This window comes from Protopterus annectens, chromosome 3.part1, assembly GCF_019279795.1.
Source record: "Protopterus annectens isolate FY-2018-M chromosome 3.part1, PAN1.0, whole genome shotgun sequence".
NCBI classification, from domain to species: Eukaryota; Metazoa; Chordata; order Ceratodontiformes; family Protopteridae; genus Protopterus; species Protopterus annectens.
Window position 1 is genome coordinate 691,099,230 of NC_056732.1, and position 23,359 is coordinate 691,122,588.

The 23,359-nt window shown below is 36.4% G+C and overlaps 1 protein-coding gene across 1 annotated transcript in view; it reads right to left on the reverse strand.

Moving 5' to 3' along the window:
• Positions 1-23,359, reverse strand: part of KCNQ3 (potassium voltage-gated channel subfamily Q member 3) — a 1,103,931-nt gene that overhangs the window by 604,096 nt on the left and 476,476 nt on the right. The window contains exon 8 of the mRNA XM_044066246.1: positions 7,947-8,045. Within this exon, the coding sequence (XP_043922181.1) occupies positions 7,947-8,045 (99 nt within the window). The remainder of the gene's footprint in view (positions 1-7,946; positions 8,046-23,359) is intronic.

Sequence of the window (23,359 nt, forward strand, 5' to 3'; positions counted from 1 at the left end):
GAGTTGAGGAAGAATGAAAATGGACAACACAGATGCCTAGTTATGGTGAGTACATAACTTTAATATCTAACATTGTCCTTTTCATTCTTCATCAACGAATGAGACAAAGTCCCCAGGTACGCAAATCTTGGGTGGCCCTCATGGAAGGATATTCCGGAGAACTGCTGAACCAAAAGCAGCTCTGCTTCTAGAAGTCAAGTCTAACTTGTAATAATAAATACAGGTATGAACATTAGATCAGGTGGCTGCTGCACAAATATCATTGATGAAAGTTCTAGAACAGATGTCAGAAGAGAGGGCCAGGAATCTGGTTGAATGAGCTTTACATGACTTTGGTAGTGAGAGACCTTACTGGGAATATACAAGAAAGTAGTTGGAAGAGATCACCAAATGTCAGACTCTCAAAGCTTCTTGACACAGAGGATTAGATCAGCCTCCCCCTTGTTTGTCGATGTACCAGACTATGGACATGTAGGTTTGAATTGCAATAATCTCCAGAGGGAGAGCATCTTGAAATGCCTGCAGTGCTAATAGGACTGCACTCATCTCCTGGATCTTGATGTGCAAAATGGTCTCCTGAGGAGACCACGTGCCTTGGATCATCCTTCCACCAGGAAGAAGTAACTCACAAAACAAGCTACCCTGGTGGAATCACAAAATCAGTAGGCTGTATAACAGGAGGAAGAAAATCATGACAAAAATTAGGAGGTGCAGCACCCATCAGAATAAAAGCACTCTCATCAAACTAAACAAACAACTCAGAGGACAAATAATGTCTACCAAAGCCAAATGTGAAGAAAATTTGCCCTCCCAGGCCAAGGACAACCACAACACATTCTTTAGCTATGTTTGCAACCTCAAAGGCAATACACAACTGTGTGCAGAGCTCATTATAAATGGAGCCATCTATACTGAGCCACAAGATATAGCAAACCTACTGGCTGATAAATTCAATGGGGGCAGACAATATCCCAGGATACCTTCTAAATTACATGAAACATGACCTATCAGGACCTCTGGAATTACTATTTAACTGTAGGCTATAAACAGGCTTTGTGTCTCATGAATGGAGAAAGGCAACAGTCAACCCTCTGCACAAAGGTGGGCAATCTACAGACCCTGGAAACTATAAACCCATAGGTCTCACTAGTCTTATATATAAAGCCATGGAAAGAATTACCATGGAGATGATCAACAGAGATATAGTAAACCTTCAGACACTGGACTCAACACAGTTTGGTTTCGTCAAGGCCAGATCATGCCTACTCAACCTGGTGGACTTCTTTGAGAAGGTCACCAAAGCAATGGATGAGGGCAAAATGGTTCAAACTGCCTACCTTGACCTGGCCAAGGCATTCGACACAATACCCCACTCGCTCATTGTTGAAAAACTCAAGAGGTTAGGTACAAACCCATATGTCACCTGGTAGATAGCCAACTTGCTCATAGACAGGAGCCAGGAAGTTAGAATTGGGGAGTCCACATCTACAAAGAGGCCAGTCACTCAGGGATCAGTCCTTGGACTGGTCCTTTTTGGCATTTACTTCTCAGAAGTCAAGGCCAATGTCAGTGGTCTCTGGTTGAAGAAATTTGCAGATGACTGCAAATCAGGAGCTGTCATTGAATCTCACACCGACGCAAATGTTCTCCAGGAGGGGCTGACACAGACAAACAAATGGTGTTAGAGCCATGGACTAAAACTAAATGCCAAGAAATGCATAATAGTATCCTTTGGGAAGTTATCCATCCCTGGCAACTATCATCTTGACAACATACCCCTTAGAGCTGACCCAGTAGTCAGGGGCTTAGGGACACACATAGATAGTAATCTAGCCTTTGACCATCACGTGTCAACAGTGGTGAAGAAATCATTCTATATTGCACAACTTATACACAAAGGTATGGCATCTAAGTCCAAAGAAGTAATTGTTCTACTATATTCGGCATTCATCAGACCTATCATTGAGTACAATGTTCCCTTTGGTATGTACCTAACCAGGCATATCCAACAATTGGAACATCCACATAGGTTCCTCACTAAAAGAATACAGCGCATAATTAAAATGTCCTATGCAGCCCGCCTCAAGGCCCTACCCCTGTATTCTGTTTCCTACAGGCTTTTGAGAGGAGATCTATGCCTGGCATACAGGTCACTGTCAGACCCCACTCTGATGGACCTCCTGCATATCCACAAAACACACAGCAATAGAATTACCCATCTAAAGACTTAAACCTTGCCTATGATATAAATAGGTCCTGCTGGAGAGATAGGTATGTATCCCAGAGTCTACCCTGTCTATGGAACAGGCTCCCCATCCATGTGAAGCAGTGTTCCTCCCTAAACCAATTCAAGTGCAACTTGGACAACTGGATAGGAAACTGAAAATTCATCCCTGGCTTGGCAACTATGTCTCTAATGGACACAGGTAACCAGTAAATGGTTAATCTCCCAGGACCATGCTTACACTTATCAAGGATATCAGAACTTGTCAGAGATTTGGGATGCATGGCTAGGCTTAAAAAGGCCCCTGTGGTTATTAGCCTAGTAAACACATATGAACCTAAAAATATCCCCCACCTCAGCTGGGAGGCATCTGTGGTCACCATAGCCACTGAGGAAGGCAGAACAAAGGGGTAACCTATGTAAATGTCATCCAACTGGGTCCACCAACGAATATGGTTTCTGCATATCTGAGTAAGTCTGACTAGGAAGGATAGAGGATGTCATAGAACAGATGACTGAAAATCTAGACTCCATTGTAGAACATGCATTTAGTAATGTGCTAATGGAACTAAGACTACAGATACTGCCATTGGACCTAGAGTCTGAAGGGCAAGTCTGGCTGGAGGAGCAGAGTGAGCAAGAATTTGTTGAACCTGGAACTTGATTATATCTATAAGATGCACAGGCAGAGAAATAATTTGATTTATTGTGTTTAATTGTTGCACCAATGAACTCCAGGCTCTATGACTTTTTCTTTTACTTTTAAATATATTTATGGACAATTTCAGGCCAATAAAGCCAAACCCCCTCTAGCTGTGAACAAGCATGTTTCTGCTTTCTTATAGCATCATCAGCACAGCATAAGAGGAATGTTTGACTTTTGGAAACACAGGGTTGTCATACCCAACTGATATCCATAAACATATGGGTGCCTACAATATATCCCAACCAACAAATTAAAACAATGATAAAAAAGTCACACAGGAAAATAAGAAGGCAGAAACATGCATGCCCAGAGCTAGAGGGGTTTGCCTTTATTGGCCTGAAATTGTCCATAAATACACTTAAAAGTAAAAGAAAAAGTACTGGACATTCAGAATTGCCATTTAGCTGAAACACCTGATATCCTTAAAGGGTAATTTGCATATATCCCATGTTGCCTCTGATACAAGAGGTTTAAGGTATCACACAGTGGAAAGGCCTTTGCTAGATTTTTCTTTTTGTGTTTTTTAACAAATTGGTTTTCCTGTGTGACCTTTTTATTCATTGATGTATAATATTTGCAACTAAAGTGGTGTCAATGTTGTTTTTTTAGCTTTTTTCATATATATAAATGTAAGACTGCCTATGTCATATGTGATAATTTAATAAAGATGTTTATTGGGAAATAACAACACAAGTACCATAAGGTACTGCAATCAATATAATTTGTTTTTCCTGTAGTGATATGTGGACCTTAATGCAGTTCTAAAAACTGATTTCGATAATGAGGAGGAGAAGGACATACAATGAAAAACTGCAAATTAGTATGGGGGCACTGAGACAAGGAAGGACATCTACTGTTTGACCGTGTTTAAACAAAAACAGAAAATGGATATGGAAAAATAACAAGAAGATAAAAGACTTTAAGAAAAGATGGGAAATGTAAGTGTGTTGACTGATATAACTGTTGACACAAATATTGTGCATAGTGAAACTGTAAATGAGAATGATTCTGATGAAACACCTAATTTCTTTCTGTCTGTTACAAAAAGTAAAGAAACTGTCATGCAAAGTATGTTTCAATATTCTGTAATTGATGGTGAAAGTAGTAGTGCTTTGAGTGTGTTAGTGAAGAGGAAGATGAGACCACAAGTAAGATTTTAATTATTAAAAAATAAAGAAATAAGAAAAAGAAAAGAAGTTGAAAAGGGAAAGATAAAGTAAGTATATTATTACTAAATACTCACGATTTAAAAAAAAAACTTAAGAAGATTGTTAATAGTAAACTGGTGGTGTAAGCTGATGGTTGCTTACTGGATATAAAGTTTATACCAAAAAAAAACAAAACAGAATTCTGAACATAACGCAGTAAACTGAATCAGTGAACCTTGGGAATAGCCTTTAATATATCCACATTTCCTTTTGCTCCTTGCAGTCACTGAGTCGAGGTTTGATGTACTGATATTGCATAATTTGATCACAATATATGTATGTACATATGTGTGGGTTTGTGTGTGCCTGTGTCTATATTTATATCACAAATATATATATCAACAATATAAATACACACAGACACACATGAACAAACTCAGATATAGTAAAAAAGTAATTATTGTTTATTTACAATCTTGTGCATCATTAAATGTTTTTCTGCACTGTTAGTATTGTACTATTTATCTACATTCTCGTTGCATTATCAGAGTTACTAAAATTCCCATAAAACCACCACATTTTCCCTACCCAAAAAAATCTAAAGTAAAGGTTCACAAATTGCAGGCACAAAAGTCACATGATTCTAAGGACCACAGCCCACCTCAAACAACCCATGAAATCCAAATCTAGATTTATATTTATAAAAGTGAAACAAAATAAAGAAAATAAAGTTAAACATGACCACGTCTTCCATTCACTTCAATATAAAAATTAATTCCAAACAGTGCACATTAAAAATACACATTTCAACAGTCCCCATAAATAATACTGTTCACTTAAACATCCTAGATATTATATTCATTCATATTCGAATAAAAATGCTAAACAATTTTAAAATAAAAATAAAGTTTAAATACATCACAGATAACAACTAGCTAGTTACGAAACATTATTACCAATAAAATGGACCTGGTTTTAACTATCTAAAACTTAACTAACTACATAATTAACTAAGCTGTAAAAAATCGTGCAACCCCCCCCACTACAGTACCAAACTACATTAAAAATTGAGAGACTACTTATTTTGAGGTTGGTCAACCTATGTACAAGTGTGCAGTGGATAAAAGCAGGGAAATTATCATTCAAATCATCAGGCCTAGCAATGCTTTGTGTGTCCGGTAAAGGATTTAAAGAAGTCAGTTGCTAACAGATGGACCTGATGTCCAAAAAATCTTCGAGGTTATGAATAGCTGGACTCAGCTAAATGAGTAGAAAAAAACAGAGGTAAACAAATGCTTACTAAGGAAAAGTATCTTTTTATGCATTGCATGAGATGGTGAGAGCTACGCTGTTTATCATGCTAATGACCCTAGGTCGAGGTATAGCAAAAGTCAGAAGTACAGAAAATAAAAGAGATGAGTACAGAAACTGACTGGTTTTCTATCTTTCAAGTTCACGGTACTCTCATAACTATGGTACAAAGACAGCTAACAGAAAATCTTTCATAAAAATGTATGCAATAATAAGCTTAGTCAATTAATTACCCATCTGGATTCAAATGGAAAACAAACACAAACAGAGAGAGGAAGCACATCCCTTAAGCATAAATCCATTTCATCAAACATTTCATTCAATTGAACTTGTTCCTGTTCCTCCCCCTGCAAAAACACTCACTTTCAGAAGGTCTGGAGGAATAGAAGAATGAAGTCCTGAGCATGGCCTAAGCAATCCAAGTTTGATTAGTAGATCTAGCATTTGATGGCGCTGGTAGAAAAGAATATGCATGCTTATTGCAGAGTGGAAGAAAAATTCTGAAAAGATGGATCTCTCAAGCCCTGCCTGAGACTGGGCCTCAAGAGAGACATGTAGTGCAAACCATACTGTATCATCATTCCTTATATGATCTGGTTAAAGAAGGAAAACAGAAACTTCAAATGATGACAATAATGTCTAAAAAACACTCTTAGTCCATACATTTTAATTTCACTTTTTTTTTTTTTGTACAATTTACTTTTTGACCATGTAAATGAACTGGCCCATTGCAAACTAATTTCCAACAAAATGTAAGCCTGAAGTTAAGGGTAGATACAATATTCATATACATAGATGTAGCTAGGATGGGGCAAAGAGGGCAGCTAATCCAGAGACAAGGTGTCAGTGGGCACGATCTGGAGATGCCGATCGGTGTTAATGCACTTCAGCTTTTGAATGCTGGTAAAATATCTGCAAATAGGGCTGAAGTGCTAAAGCATCAGCACTCTGTATGCGGTATTCAGGATGCAGCAAGAAACTAAATAAATTTGTAGGAAGTGGTTTGCTATAATAAAAAGAAGAACCTTTTAGTCCTTTTGCTACTTAGGATCTCAGAGAACATTTTCTTTTTTTGGTTCCTCAGGTTGCTCAAGTCGAAGAGAGGACCTTTTTTTTGTTCTAAAAATATAAGTTGCGTGAGGTGCCAGATCAGGAAGATGCAATGAGGGGCCATAACAGCTAGCTATGGTTGCTTATATGTGTATACAAATTGTGGCTTTTTCCCATTAAAGTACACACATGTGCACGGTGTGGGTGTGTGGCTGTATATATCTATATATTTACTGTAAGATTTATTTCCTGCTGAGTGCACTTCAGCCGAATATTTGCTGATCAGCTTCTCTGTCTATGGCTCCTGACCTATCTTAACACTGGACTGCCTGACAGAAGGAAATTAGACTGGGAAATCCATTATATCACTGATACTACCAATGGTTGAGGCCATCACTGATGTCCAGGGAGGAGGCAGTGATGTAGAACTGAAGCTGGCAATGTCACATATGCTGGCCATGCACCATTTTTTTTGTTTTGTTTTCTTTTATGTTGGTAATGCCTGTGAGGGCATATTCAACCTGGACCTTGAACAACCGCATCTCCTCCTTTTACCAACATATCTCAGCCTGGTGATCTCTCTGAGTCCCAGTCTCAAGCAGGGCTTGAGAGATCCATCTTCTCAGCATGTTTCTTCCACTCTGCAATAAGCATGCATAGTCTTTTCTACCAGCCCCATCAAATGCTAGATCTACTAACCAAACTTGGATTGCCAGGTCATACTCAGGGCTTCATTCTTCTATGCCACCAGTCCTTGTGAAAGTGAGTGCCACAATTCTGAAATAGTTTCTTTATAAAATTAAAAAAAAAAAAATATATATATATATATATATATATATATATATATATATATATATATATATATATATCTTTTGATTACCTAAGGCTATATTTGTCAAGGAATATGATTTTGCCACTTTTAACTTCCTTAATATGAATACACATGAATATTACGGAAATGTAAGGACATTCTGCATACCTGACCACTATCACATCAGCTCTATATGCTCATCTCTTAAACACAGATTTACACTGCTAACTCCGAATGCCTAAGGTAATCAATATCTAAAAACACACTGGTTTAAACAATGTAAAGGTTCTTCTACATAATACTTGGATATAAGAAACCATTTGATAGGAATAACCAGAAAGTAACAATCACATCTTAAACTAAAACATAGGCAAGGACTGAAAATTGAGCATGAATATATAATTACCATGCTTAAACAAGTCAACCCATTAAATAATAAACATACATATTAAAAACATGAAAACTGAACCTTTACCCTTACTTTGCAGGTATTCAAGGACTTCAATTACATCTTTCTTTTCATTATGGGAGCTGGTTTTCTAAGCAGCATTATAAGGCAATGCACACTTAAAATGTTAAATAAATAATAAAAATGGAAACACAATGAAGACAAAACAAAACTTTTAAAATGCATTATGATAAATGACAGCAAAACACTGAATAGTTTCAAAAATATATATCGAAGCAAAGTAAAACTTGCCTGAAACCTGGAAAAGATATGACAGATTCATAAAATCCCCAAGTGGCCACCAGGTCATTTCTGTTCAGGTTGGTGGAATAGTATCTCCAGGCAGCCTAAATAACAAAAGCAATTGTAGGAAACTTAGAATCCAATGTATTTCATCTTACTGAGATTAATGTTTCCTGAAGTGCTGTTCTTCACTTCATCATTTATTGTTCTGTGTTTATTCAATAAAGACAGTATAACAAAGATAACTAAATCCTCTCAAGTAACATCTTACAGCTTTTTACTTTAACAGGTATTTTGAACCTGTTCATAACTCACCAATCAAAACCTCTAGAAGAGAATCCAAAAGCTTACTGTCAATATCCCTTTTGGAAACTTTATGCTGAGTATGCTGCAAAGCTTTGGTACACACTTCAATAACATTTGGGAGTAATCGCAATCTGCATGTGATCACTGGCTGCATATGAACTGTATATATATACTCTAACATACACCACTATAACAATCTTGCAAAGTCATGGCTCATATTACAATGACAAAGATCAAGTTCACAAGCCAATGCATCTACTTGTGACAGTGTACACTAGATATACTATTTCTAGTGATGTTTGGAGAGAAGATTTGGGTTAAAACTTTCAACTTCTCAGAAAGGAAATAAAAATGGACATACAGTTCCCATATTCAATAACACACTATAAATATGCGTTAGAAAGCAAATAATTACTGAAAGTTGACTGTACTATACAGAAAAATAGTTTAATTTTAAATTTGCAGTCAACTAGCATAATATCAATTACAACCATACTTCCACATATCATTCCTTATTCTTTTTGCTAGTATAGTTTCACTTCTCGACTCCTGTCCGGGTGTTCCCTCACTTTTCTTTTCTCAAATCAAGAAATCTTACATATTCCTGACACTACTCCTGTTAATGAACACCACCTCCAGATAACCGGTGAAGAAGCCTCTACCACCCAAAATACCTTTCAGTCTGCCTACTGTCTTATCAAAAGGAAGACTCAGTACTCCTGTCCGGGTGTTCCCTCACTTTCCTTTTCTCAAATCAAGAAATCTTACATATTCCTGACACTACTCCTGTTAATGAACACCACCTCCAGATAACCGGTGAAGAAGCCTCTACCACCCAAAATACCTTTCAGTCTGCCTACTGTCTTATCAAAAGGAAGACTCAGTACTCCTGTCCGGGTGTTCCCTCACTTTTCTTTTCTCAAATCAATAAATCTTACATATTCCTGACACTACCCCTGTTAATGAACACCACCTCCAGATAACCGGTGAAGAAGCCTCTACCACCCAAAATACCTTTCAGTCTGCCTACTGTCTTATCAAAAGGAAGACTCAGTCAGGGGCGGCCCGTGCTATTGGACTGCCGGACTGCAGCCCCCTCAACTTCAAACTAACAAATAAAAAGAAATAAAAAGAAAAAAATAAGAAAAAAAAAATTTAAATTTCGCGGACTTCACAAGCGCAAGATAGTCCAGACTGCTGCTGAGACAGTCTGGAGCATGGAGCATGCGAGATTGTCTCAGCAGCAGTCCTGATTAAGACATGTGAACAGGAGCGCTCCCACAAGTCTATGCAGTTTTAAACTGCATAGACTGCCTGGGAACTCGCTGGGGAAACGCGTAGGGGTCGGACTGCAAGGTCGGCAGTCAGGAGAAGGATCTCGGGTCTGGATTGGATTGCTGCAGGGGAAGATCTCGCGACGGGCAAGGTCAGGATTTGCGTGGGTTTTTTCAGCTGCACTCGTCGGGGGGTTGGATCTAGATGTACTACAGGGATCGTGTGTGTGGATCTAATGGTGGTTTTGCAGACAGGGATTTACTACAGGACCAGGTAAGTGTACAGGGACTGTGTGTGTGTGGATCTAATGGTAGTTTTGCGGACAGGGATTTACTACAGGACCAGGGAGAGTGTGTGTGTGTGTGTGAAAATGCCCCTGGTGCAATATGCTGGTGGTTAGGCTCATGGTGGTGTGGTAGGGAATACCTCAGGCTTGAACCCTGTACCTTGTATGCAGGTGTTAAAGACCTGAATTCCCTACCCACCACCATTTGTAAATAACTTGCAGATTTTTGCCTCATATTTGATCTGATCTGTTCCTCATAGTATCTGTGGTTTATAAATGTTGCAATGCTTGATATTTGATGGTGCAGTGGTAGCATTGTTGCCTCACAGCTGCAGGTTCTCAGGTTTGCTTCTTGGCTGGGGTGCCTTCTTTGTGGGGGGGGGGTCTGTATCTTCTCCCTGTGTTTGTGTGGGTTTGCTTTTGTGTTCTCCCATGTTACAAAGACATGTCTGCATTATTTCTTCCTGGGCCTCTGCTGAGAATTGTTTTTTTTGTTTCAAGTCAGACTGTCCTGATTAACAAATGTTAAATAAAACTGACAGGCATTTGAATTTCAGACTTCAGGTTTCTGAATGTTTAGTTCCTTACATATTTGATGGTGCAGTGGCAGTATTGTTGCCTCACAGCTATAGGTTTTCTGGTTTGATTCTTAGCTGGGGTGCCTTCTGTGTGGAGTCTGCATCTTATTCCTGTGTTTGTGTGGATTTGCTCTGGTGTCCTGCCATTTTACAAAGACATGTGTCTACAGTATTTCTCCCTGGGCCTCTGCTGAAAATTGTTTTTGTTCCGTCAGAAGTAAAATTGACAGGCATTTGAATTTCAGACTTCATATTCTTCAGAAAATACATAGTAAAACGTTTTATTCTAGCAATAAATATATAGTAACGCAACCTTTTATTATAGCAATTTTTTAAGTTTATAAGATGGTTATGCAGTGTAAATGTGCAGAGAATCCCACCCATCCAAGGTAGACACAAGTACTAGAGTGGCTTTTCATCTGTCCTTGATTTTTACAGAATGGTCTGGTTTGGTTTCTGTCATATTTTTTGTACTGTTGATTTATGCTTATTACTCAAAGTGCCTGTTGCTCTGTGTTTAAGTAGCAATACTTTAATGACCATCAGGTAAGCTTGGCTGAGATTGCAAGATGCAAGTAAGCTTTAATAAGCATACTGTTAAAGAATTGCCAACATTTAAAGCCTTTCTGTTGCCATGTAGAGAATACTTAACTAGATAATGTATAAGCCTTGGGTATTGAAATGCATATGCCAGTATTTGTAATAAAGGACAGAATTACATTATTTTAAGAGTCTCATTACACTTGGAGACTTCCAGTCATCTCTGCAGGCTTTACCCGTAAACCGAATGCCAATCGTGTGGTCCATAACCTGTTTTTATTAAGTAGACACATGGAATTAGCATCATAGTTTTACACATTTTAAATACTTAGACCCTAGAATATATATATATTTTTTAATATCCAGCCATTGTGATTAGATACATGGCCCTATACATTTTAACTCCATTTTATCATGGAGATTAAGAGTCTAGATTATTAGGGCGATGAATAAGTGACAGCATCACTTTATTTTGTTTCATTTATATCCACATGGGAATACTACTAGTTTCCATGGTCTATTCATGAATTGAATAGATCTTTTCCCTTCTATTTATGAGATAAGATCTACAAACATCAGTCTCGAAATGGGCCATGTAAGATTAGTTTTTATTTCTTACGATTTAAAAACTGGCAGTCAAGCATAGAGATAAACTTTGCATTTACATGCATATTTTCATGTTTTTTGTTTTGCTTTCCTGGAATTGTATTTAGTATCATGAGTTGGTTACTATGTTGTAGTTTTCATTGGTACTGGTGAAACTAGTGTCACCTTGTTTTAAATATTAGCATCTATTTATAAAAATTGATTTGTTTCAATTCAGTTCATTGTTAAAGATGACTTCACATAGTACGCATTGTAACATAATTATTGATGCATTTTATATTAATTTCATATTCTTATTGACCAGTCATTTGAATATATATATATATAATTATTATTATTTTTATTTACATTGAGATTATATTAACTACATGCATTTACATTTTATGTATTTGAACACTCATATTTATGTCTATATATTTTATGTCATAATTTTAGCTATTTTATACTAATATTATTATATTATTATACGTTGGTCTGTTACTCACAGAAGATTACATATGCGAGTAGTTGTTTAGTTACCATGAGTTTAGCGTTCATTGTATATTACATAGTTTACATTTTATCCCATGCAATATCATTTTGCTTATTTCATTCAGGTTCCGAATGCATTGATGGATTGTGAATTCACGTGACGTTTAGCGCCACGTTAGTTTAGATTAGCAGCTTGACTTAATATGAATTGACATCACTTAATGTAGGAGAATATCTATAGCCAGACTTTTGATATTTCCTAAAATTATATTTTATATTTTATATATTTTTATATGGAGAAATTCATTATGTTAACAACCCATGTCTTTCATGAATTACGCATTTGGAGCATGCCATGCTAGCCGCTATAGAATGCATGGACAAAATGAATGAACAACTAGTCGTATTTTTCTCCTTTTTCTTCCCTTTTTTGAAGCACAACTCTATTAACAGCTAGTGATTTATATGATATGTGCATCTAGACTGTTTCTGTGCTGGTTACTATAAGGTGAATGGACAAATAAATATGTATTGACTTAGTCTTTCAGCTCCTTAGTTAGAACTGCAGGCTATAGATACACTAAGTTGAGCGGAAGTACTAGGCTCCATAATAATATTATTTACAACCTTACAATATGGGCAGGATTTACTGCAAGCTTACGAATTAATCATTGACTTAATTCAGCTTAATTCAATTTAACTTAATTAGATTGGCTTAATTGATGTTTGTTTTTTATTGGTCGACACTTGCCATATAAGAAATGTTTTATTCTTGTTTAAATAGATCTGATGAAGCGTGCATAGCGCACGCGAAAGCGCTTATCTTCTTCTTGTTTTATGTGTTATTTGGAATAAAAGACTGATTTTTACTCCTACTTCTCGTGGTGTATCCTTGAAGTTTTATTCTGATCACCGGTTGCTGTTTTGTTTTGCTGAAGGATACTTTGGAATCTAGTGGTATTTTCTTACGTTTTGATATTTTTTACTTGTACCGCTATTTTCACGCTATGGAGAAGGGAGATTTGGAACTGGACTACAATCCAATTAAATCTTCTGATATGCTCAACATCGATGCCTTCTTACCACAAAAGAATAATCCGTTACTGACAATGAACTTTTTGGATACAGTGAGTACCAAACCGACACCCACTGTGTCTGATGTCGATATCAATGAGTTCTACGACCTAGTAAAAGAGTTAGAGAACAATTTGTATAAATTGCAGAGACTTTCCTGGCAAAAGAAGCACTTGCAAGCATGTATACATTTCCAAGTTATACCGAGGGGAATGCGCGTTTTATGCATGCCCACATATGGCCAGCTCTATCCCGACCTGTTGAAAAAGTGGCAGGACATGAACCTGGAATTAGGTTTCAAATATATAAACTTATTATTGGAACATTTTGAACCTATTGAGCATGACCTGCAGACAAGAACTGATGTACTGTATAAAAGCATAGTAGAACGCTTTAAGTCTGAGGTCTGCAACAAGAAACTCAATAATGTGTCAATTCAAATTAACAGCTACAGCGATAAATTAAAGTATGTGAAACAACGTAAACTAATCAGAGATGTTGAAGATTTTAAAATGGGCAACATTTTTGTTTGGCCCAGAATCAATGAGCATGGCAATTCTCGACTCAACCACAATATTCATCCCCGAACTGGAGAACCGGAAACCGGAAGAAACAGTATTTTGAATTTGGCGCCCTTATCTGGAACTGCATCGAATATGATTGAACCGAGTAACGAGAGAAGACAACAAGTTGCAGAGATACTAGATGTCAGCACACCACCCCCCAACCAGTTAGCGCTGATCCATGCTGATGACCCAGAGAGAACAGGTGCAATTAGACGCACTAATGCTCCGTTCAGCAAACCATCAGATGTTCCTTTTCCGATCAGGAAAGATCTTTTCCCCAGAGGCAGATCAACGAGCCGAGGCCCCAGGAAACGGAAGAATTCACAGGACAGGTACGGGCCACAGAAAAAACAATCGAATTGACTGGTTTGGTATATAACTACTCTTGTCATATTTTATCTGACTCTGATTTATCTCTTTTAAATCGAGGGTTAAATTTAATTCCCTCACAACCAAGTCTACAAACAGAGACATTTACTGATTTGAGATTGTTTGCTAGGAAGGTTGCTATCAAGATGTTTTTTGCGAACAAGAAATCAATACATGCCAATGGTGAAAATGCAATGTTTCTTAAATTTAAGCGTAAGAGTACTTTTTCTCCCAACTACCACCTATGGTAGAATGCTTTGTTAAATCTTGTGAAGCAGATATGTATGATTTTTATTCGTCTAAACATGTTAGCAACAAGTTTTGTAATCTAAACAGGGATGAATTTAATTCACTCAAGGCGTTACGGAACAACTCAGACATTATAGTAACTGCTGCAGACAAGGGAGGGGGGGGTTGTACTGCTGAACAGATTTGAGTACATCGATACTATTGAGACCTCTCTAGACTTGGACACCACATATAAAGAACTTGATTTGGAACAGGTTATGAACATTATTAATAATATAAGTGACAACTTGTACGATTTACTTATGTGCCGTCAAATTAGTGTTGAAATGTATGAGTTCTTGCACATAGAAGAACCTTTAATACTGATGCTAAAGGGCCTACCCAAAATACATAAGCATATTACCCCTTTACCAATGCGACCGATAGTCTCAGGGAGACAATGGGCGACCTATAATCTCTCAATCTTTCTAGAAAAAATGTTGAGACCAATTGTAGACAGGGTCGATACTATTTTGAAAGACACACAACATTTATTGAGGGATATATATGCGTTACAACAAGACAAAATTGATGTAGATACTCCGATTTTGGTTACTCTTGATGTCTGCAATTTGTTTACTTGCATACCCAATGAATACGGTCTGCAAGCAATACGGGCAGTAATGGTGAATGAGAGTGTTTTTTCTGTAGACAGACAAATCTTGATTAGTCAATTGTTGGACATTGTGTTGAATAATAATGTTTTTGTATTTAACTATAAGTATTATTTGCAGACATGGGGTGTCGCTATGGGCACCCCATGTGCAAATTCTTATGCCAACTTGGTCTTGTACTTTTGGGAAACCAATTTTCTGTTTAATAATGCTTGGATGAAGAAGATAAGTTTTTACAGAAGGTTTGTCGACGATGTGGTACTATTTTGGACAGGAACAATAGATGAACTAAAGGAATTCATTATATATTTAGAATCCACCACGGAATTCCTTAAATTTACTTTTGAATATTCCAGGATGAATATTAACTTCCTAGATGTGAGTTTATACTTTAATCGAGAAGGTGTTTTAACTTCTAAACTTTTTAGGAAGGACTGCTGGAGAAACAGTATTCTAGATCAGAGCAGTATGCATCCTAGGCACACCTTCATAGGGATAGTGAAAGGTCAGTTCTCTAGATTAACTAAGATTTGTCAGGACCCTCTAGTACTGGAAGAAGAAGCTGGTAACATGGAGCGCATTTTTGTGGACAGGGGGTATAACTTGGAATTAGTAAAAAATATAAGAGAGAGTATTATACCTATACCTGAATCAACAAATGAAAATAAGAATAGAAATAAAGTTAATATGGCTCTGAATGAGAGAACAATGAAAAAATATAATATCAAACCCAGTGGTTACGATCATACAATATATCGAAACAGTAAGGGATATGATAGTGATAAGATTGCTTACTGTATGAAATATTCCAATGATAATGCTCAGATCAGGAAAATTATAAATAAACATTGGAACATACTAACCGCTACAGAAGAAATTAGAGCTTTAGTTGGTCTTAGACCTGTGTTCATTTTTAGAACATGTGATAACTTGAAGGATATATTTTCGAGGAATTTTAATAATTACAAGGGGAATGAGAATCATCTGGCTTTAGGCACTTTTCCTTGTAGTTCTTGTAACATGTGCAAGTTTATTACAACAGTACAATGCTACAGACACCCTGAAGGTAATTTTGAGTTTAAACCAAGAGGGCACTATGATTGCAACAGCACAAATTTGGTCTACATGGCGAACTGCACGTCTTGTCAAGCCTTCTATGTTGGCTTAACTAAAAGAAGACTAAAAGATCGTATGTATAACCACATCTATGATATACGCAAAAACAATGAACTAAATGCCCTGGCCAGACACATAAATTCCAATTCTACACATGAATTCAGGTTCAGGGTTCTGCAGACAGTGAAAAAGAATATCAGAATGGGGGATAACATTAATAATCTAGCGAAACTAGAATTGGACTGGATATTCAAGACTGGGGCACATAGGGAACCTGGGATTAATAATTATATCTCCTTGAAACCAATTTTAGAGCGGAGATAATGATCCCAGGCTAGTCAATATAAATGCCCATCATTAGAAATTAAGTGATATATGAAATAATAGCTTTGTTTATGATACCATCTACACAACTACAAAATAACCAGTATTTATTAAGTAGACACATGGAATTAGCATCATAGTTTTACACATTTTAAATACTTAGACCCTAGAATATATATATATTTTTTAATATCCAGCCATTGTGATTAGATACATGGCCCTATACATTTTAACTCCATTTTATCATGGAGATTAAGAGTCTAGGTTATTAGGGCGATGAATAAGTGACAGCATCACTTTATTTTGTTTCATTTATATCCACATGGGAATACTACTAGTTTCCATGGTCTATTCATGAATTGAATAGATCTTTTCCCTTCTATTTATGAGATAAGATCTACAAACATCAGTCTCGAAATGGGCCATGTAAGATTAGTTTTTATTTCTTACGATTTAAAAACTGGCAGTCAAGCATAGAGATAAACTTTGCATTTACATGCATATTTTTATGTTTTTTGTTTTGTTTTCCTGGAATTGTATTTAGTATCATGAGTTGGTTACTATGTTGTAGTTTTCATTGGTACTGGTGAAACTAGTGTCACCTTGTTTTAAATATTAGCATCTATTTATAAAAATTGATTTGTTTCAATTCAGTTCATTGTTAAAGATGACTTCACATAGTACGCATTGTAACATAATTATTGATGCATTTTATATTAATTTCATATTCTTATTGACCAGTCATTTGAATATATATATATATATATAATTATTATTATTTTTATTTACATTGAGATTATATTAATTACATGCATTTACATTTTATGTATTTGAACACTCATATTTATGTCTATATATTTTATGTCATAATTTTAGCTATTTTATACTAATATTATTATATTATTATACGTTGGTCTGTTACTCACGGAAGATTACATATGCGAGTAGTTGTTTAGTTACCATGAGTTTAGCGTTCATTGTATATTACATAGTTTACATTTTATCCCATGCAATATCATTTTGCTTATTTCATTCAGGTTCCGAATGCATTGATGGATTGTGAATTCACGTGACGTTTAGCGCCACGTTAGTTTGGATTAGCAGCTTGACTTAATATGAATTGACATCACTTAATGTAGGAGAATATCTATAGCCAGACTTTTGATATTTCCTAAAATTATATTTTATATTTTATATATTTTTATATGGAGAAATTCATTATGTTAACAACCCATGTCTTTCATGAATTACGCATTTGGAGCATGCCATGCTAGCCGCTATAGAATGCATGGACAAAATGAATGAACAACTAGTCGTATTTTTCTCCTTTTTCTTCCCTTTTTTGAAGCACAACTCTATTAACAGCTAGTGATTTATATGATATGTGCATCTAGACTGTTTCTGTGCTGGTTACTATAAGGTGAATGGACAAATAAATATGTATTGACTTAGTCTTTCAGCTCCTTAGTTAGAACTGCAGGCTATAGATACACTAAGTTGAGCAGAAGTACTAGGCTCCATAATAATATTATTTACAACCTTACAATATGGGCAGGATTTACTGCAAGCTTATGAATTAATCATTGACTTAATTCAGCTTAATTCAATTTAACTTAATTAGATTGGCTTAATTGATGTTTGTTTTTTATTGGTCGACACTTGCTATATAAGAAATGTTTTATTCTTGTTTAAATAGATCTGATGAAGCGTGCATAGCGCACGCGAAAGCGCTTATCTTCTTCTTGTTTTATGTGTTATTTGGAATAAAAGACTGATTTTTACTCCTACTTCTCGTGGTGTATCCTTGAAGTTTTATTCTGATCACCGGTTGCTGTTTTGTTTTGCTGAAGAATACTTTGGAATCTAGTGGTATTTTCTTACGTTTTGAAACTTTTATTATAGCAATTTTTTAAGTTTATAAGATGGTTATGCAGTGTAAATGTGCAGAGAATCCCACCCATCCAAGGTAGACACAAGTACTAGAGTAGCTTTTCATCTGTCCTTGATTTTTACAGAATGGTCTGGTTTGGTTTCTGTCATATTTTTTGTACTGTTGATTTATGCTTATTACTCAAAGTGCCTGTTGCTCTGTGTTTAAGTAGCAATACTTTAATGACCATCAGGTAAGCTTGGCTGAGATTGCAAGATGCAAGTAAGCTTTAATAAGCATACTGTTAAAGAATTGCCAACATTTAAAGCCTTTCTGTTGCCATGTAGAGAATACTTAACTAGATAATGTATAAGCCTTGGGTATTGAAATGCATATGCCAGTATTTGTAATAAAGGACAGAATTACATTATTTTAAGAGTCTCATTACACTTGGAGACTTCCAGTCATCTCTGCAGGCTTTACCCATAAACCGACTGCCAATCGTGTGGCCCATAACCTGTACAGTAACCCTTTTAAGCAATGTATCTTAAGCTTCTTTCTTGTTTGCTTTTCATTTTTTACTTTGATCATGTTTTTCCCATGAAACAAGTAGATGTCAGGCAGCAGGTCTTTTTTTGGATAAGGAACATTTTTACAAGTGGGGGCATCAGAGATTTCTACTTTCAGCATGTTACTTGTTACTTTAGTAAAGCTGAATATAAATTATAATTAGAACTGCAGTGCAAGAAGTGGTTTGAGTTGAGTGCTGCTTGTTTTTCTTATACTTGATTTTGACTGGCGTTCCATTAATGTATTTAAAAAAAAGTAATTTATTTTTTCATGCCTCACAACCTTTTTTGTTTCCATCTAGATATTAAGCTGTCATGCAGCCAATGCATTGAAATATTTTTATTCTTCTATACTTCATTTTGTCTTGATTGGACTCTCATGACGACTGTTTGGCACCCAGTGCAGTATATTTAGTTTTTGTGGTTTGCTACTACAGGGGTGTGTGTGTGTGTGTGTGTGTGTGTGTGTGTGTGTGTGTGTGTGTGTGTGTGTGTGTGGTAGGGAATACCTCAGGCTTGAACCCTGTACCTTGTATGCAGGTGTTAAAGACCTGAATTCCCTACCCACCACCATTTGTAAAAAAAAAAAAACTGCAGATTTTTGCCTCATATTTGATCTGATCTGTTCCTCATAATATCTGTGGTTTGTAAATGTTGCAATGCTTGATATTTGATGGTGCAGTGGTAGCATTGTTGCCTCACAGCTGCAGGTTCTCAGGTTTGCTTCTTGGCTGGGGTGCCTTCTTTGTGGGGTCTTTATCTTCTCCCTGTGTTTGTGTGGGTTTGCTTTTGTGTCCTCCCATGTTACAAAGACATGTCTGCATTATTTCTTCCTGGGCCTCTGATGAAATTTTTTTTTTTGTTCCAAGTCAGACTGTCCTGATTAACAAATGTTAAATAAAATTGACAGGCATTTGAATTTCAGACTTCAGGTTTCTGAATGTTTAAGTCCTTGCATATTTGATGGTGCAGTGGTAGTATTGTTGCTTCATAGCTATAGGTTTTCTGGTTTTATTCTTGGCTGGGGTGCCTTCTGTGTGGAGTCTGCATCTCCTCCCTATGTTTGTGTGGATTTGCTCTGGTGCCCTGTCATTTTACAAAGACGTGTCTGCAGTATTTCTCCCTGGGTCTCTGCTGAAAATTGTTTTTATTCTGTCAGCAGTAAAATTGACAGGCATTTGAATTTCAGACTTCATGTTCTTCAGAAAATACATAGTAACACAACATTTTATTCTAGCAATTTTCTAAGTTTATAAGATGAATATTTGAAATTTGTCCCTATTTTTGGGACTGTATTCCCCCATTATTGGCTTCGTCCAGGTTTTTTGTGCTAAGGTTGACAGCTATGGCAAGAACTGAATTCACTGAATGTTTGAGGGCTGTATTCCCTCATTACTGGGTTTGTCCAGGTGTTTTGTACTAAGAGGTTGACAGCTATGGTGAGAACTGAATTCACTAAATGATAGCCATTTAAGTTTTTATCTTCCTCTTTTACAAAGCAGCTGATTTGGCGTAGTGGTATGTTGCTCTGACTGTTTTGCACATGGAGCTTGGCAGTAAAATGTATGGTTCTAGCAACTTTCCAAGATTATACAAGCAATGTTTGTGTCCCTGGTTTTTGGGCTTTTGACCCCCCCCAATACATTTTGGCTTTTTCCAGTTTTCTTGTGCTGCGAAGTTGAGTATTGAGTAGATTTTACAAGGAGCTGAGAGCTGCAGGGGAACAGAAGTTTAGTGTTGCTTAAGTGAAGTTGGTTTGCCTTGTTAATAGCACAACAGGTTGTGTACTTGCCTTTGATGCAGAAGGCTGTGGGTTCTACTCCCACAAGGGGTGGATACTGCCGTACTGAGAATGTTCTCCTTGGTGAAGATACTAACTATGAGTCCGTTATCAGTTTGCCATCCATTTCCTCTTGCAATATTACTAGCTTATCATTTTTTTAATGTAATATAGGCAGTTTATTCCTGAAGGGCAACAGACACTTTATTTTTCGATGAAACCATGAAATATAAAGGTGTTTGCTAGCAGCAACCTCTTAATTAGTTACAGATTTCTTTAATGTGGAATTATTTAGATGACTTTTACTTCTTCAGAGATAGTGCATATTTACTGATAATGGACTGTGTAGAATAGTGGATATTTACTGATAATGGTGGACTGTAGAATTGTGCATATTTACTGATAGTGGTGGACTGTAGAATTGTGCATATTTACTGATAATGGTGGACTGTGGAAGTCTGAGTAGACTTTTATGATAAATGTTCTGAACTGGGCAGTTTTGTCATTATGGGTGCATGCATTTTGTTTCATTGCTTACTGGAAAAATGTTCAAAACAAATTTAAAACGCCCTCTAACAACTGTAATATATTGTACAAGGAATATAATTTAGTACAATGAGGAAGGTGTATCAAAGAGCACATGTATGTTTCATATGCAAGGGGCCTATGATTTGAAAACAGCCCAAAATTAATTTTTTATCTGCCACTGGCAAAATGTATTTTCTTTGAATGTGGGTTTCAATACTGTTTCAATGAATGTGAGTTTCAAGGGCAGAGAAGTTGTAATGCTAAGTTTTCATTGTGAGACTGCATTGCTTTGTTTAGTAGATGACTTAGTGTTTGTGCTGTAAAATACAAAATAAAACTTTCAAATGAAGTCCAACTCATCATAGAAGTAAAGCAGTATGCACATTAGTGTTTATGGTAAATGGAGTGAAATAGCCAAGTAATGGTTCATTGAAATGGCTGCAGAGGCTCCATTCAACCATGATTTTGTCAGGGGGGAAGGGCAGCAAACTCAGACAGGCCCAGCTGAACTATACCTCCCAACTGTCCAGATTTTCAAAGAATGAATAGATTTTTGCTTCTTATTTTTGGTTTGTTCTTCATAAAATTTGTAGTTTTCTGGCAAATCATTTAGAAATTAAGTCACTAAATAATGATACACTGAGTTTCAGACTTCATAACCTTCAGAAAAATGCATGCGAAATTAAGAACTGTTATTCTATCAACTGTCTCAATTTATACAAGAGCAATTTTTAGTACTGTTTATATGTTCCCCCAATATATTTTGTCTTGTTCAGATTTACTGCATTAACAGGTTGAGAGGTACATGCAAATAAAATTGCTTTATAGAATTAGGCATAGCCAACCTCTCAACTGTCCCCGATTTTGGCTCAAAATGTTGCTCTTCCCCCTAATAATCCCTCCGCAAAATAGCAATTTTGGAAGAAAACATGGAGGGTTTACAATTAAGAAATAACTGTAATAATCAAAGTTATAGATTACTTGAAATGCATGTAGATTCTTTTATTTTGTTAGCTGCTCAAGTTAGCAGTACTAATATTAAAGTGTCCCTTCTTTGACAGGTTCCCAGCTGTATTGTGTGGCTATTTTATATTTTTGCATCACATTTGGTCCATTTTCATAAAATTGTGTTTTTGGCAAATTAGTGACAAATCACTAAAGACTGAAGTTAGAAAATAATGACAGACATTTGAGTTTCAGATTTTATACCCTTCAGAAAAGTCATACTAATGCAAGACCTATTCTATTATCTTTCTAAGTTTATTAGAGCAATATTTAAAAATTGTCCTTATTTTTGGGTATTTGTCCCACTTCTGTGTATGGCTTTGTCCAGATTTCTTGCTCTGAGGTTGAGAGGTATGACAAATGTGTCAGGGCCATCAGTCAGCCAGAGACATTTCAAATTGTGACATACTTGCTGCACCCCGCTCAACCATGTAGTGACTCTGGATGTGTCCAAGCAAGGCAAGGAGTAGTTATGCAGTGTAAATGTGCAGTGTGCCCCCCCCCCCCCATCCAAGGTAGACACAAGTACTACAGTGGCTTTTCATCTGTCCTTGATTTTGCAGAAAGGTCTGGTTTCTGTCATATTTTTGTACTGTTGATTTATGCTTATTACTCAAAGTGCCTGTTGCTCTGTGCAATGCTTTAATGACCATAAAGTAAGCTTGTCTGAGATCGTAAGATGCAAGTAAGCTTTAATAAGCAACATTGAAAGCCTTTCTGTTGTTGCCATGCAGAGAATACTTGACTAGATAATGTATAAGCCTTGGGTATTAAAGGACAGGATTCCATTATTTTAAAAAGCTCATTACACTTGTTGGAGACTTCCAGTCATCTCTACAGACTTTACCCGTAAACTAAACAGAATGCCAATGATCATGTGTGGTCCATAACCTGTACAGTAATCCTTTAAGCAATGCATCTTGAGCTTGTTTCTTGTTTGCTTTTCATTTTTTACTTACATGTTTTCCCCATGAAACAAGTAGATAGCTGTCAGGCAGCAGGTCTTTTTTGGATAAGAAACATTTTTACAAGTGGGGGCATCACAGAGATTTCTACTTTCAGCATGTTACTTGGTGCTTTAATAAAGCTGAATATAAATTATAATTAGAACGCAGTGCAAGGAGAAGTGGTTTGAGTTGAGTGCTTCTGTTTTTTCTTGTACTTGATTTTGACTGGCATTCCAGTAATGTATTTAAAAAGTAATTTATTTTTTCATGCCTCACAACCTTTTGTTTCAATCTAGATATTAAGTA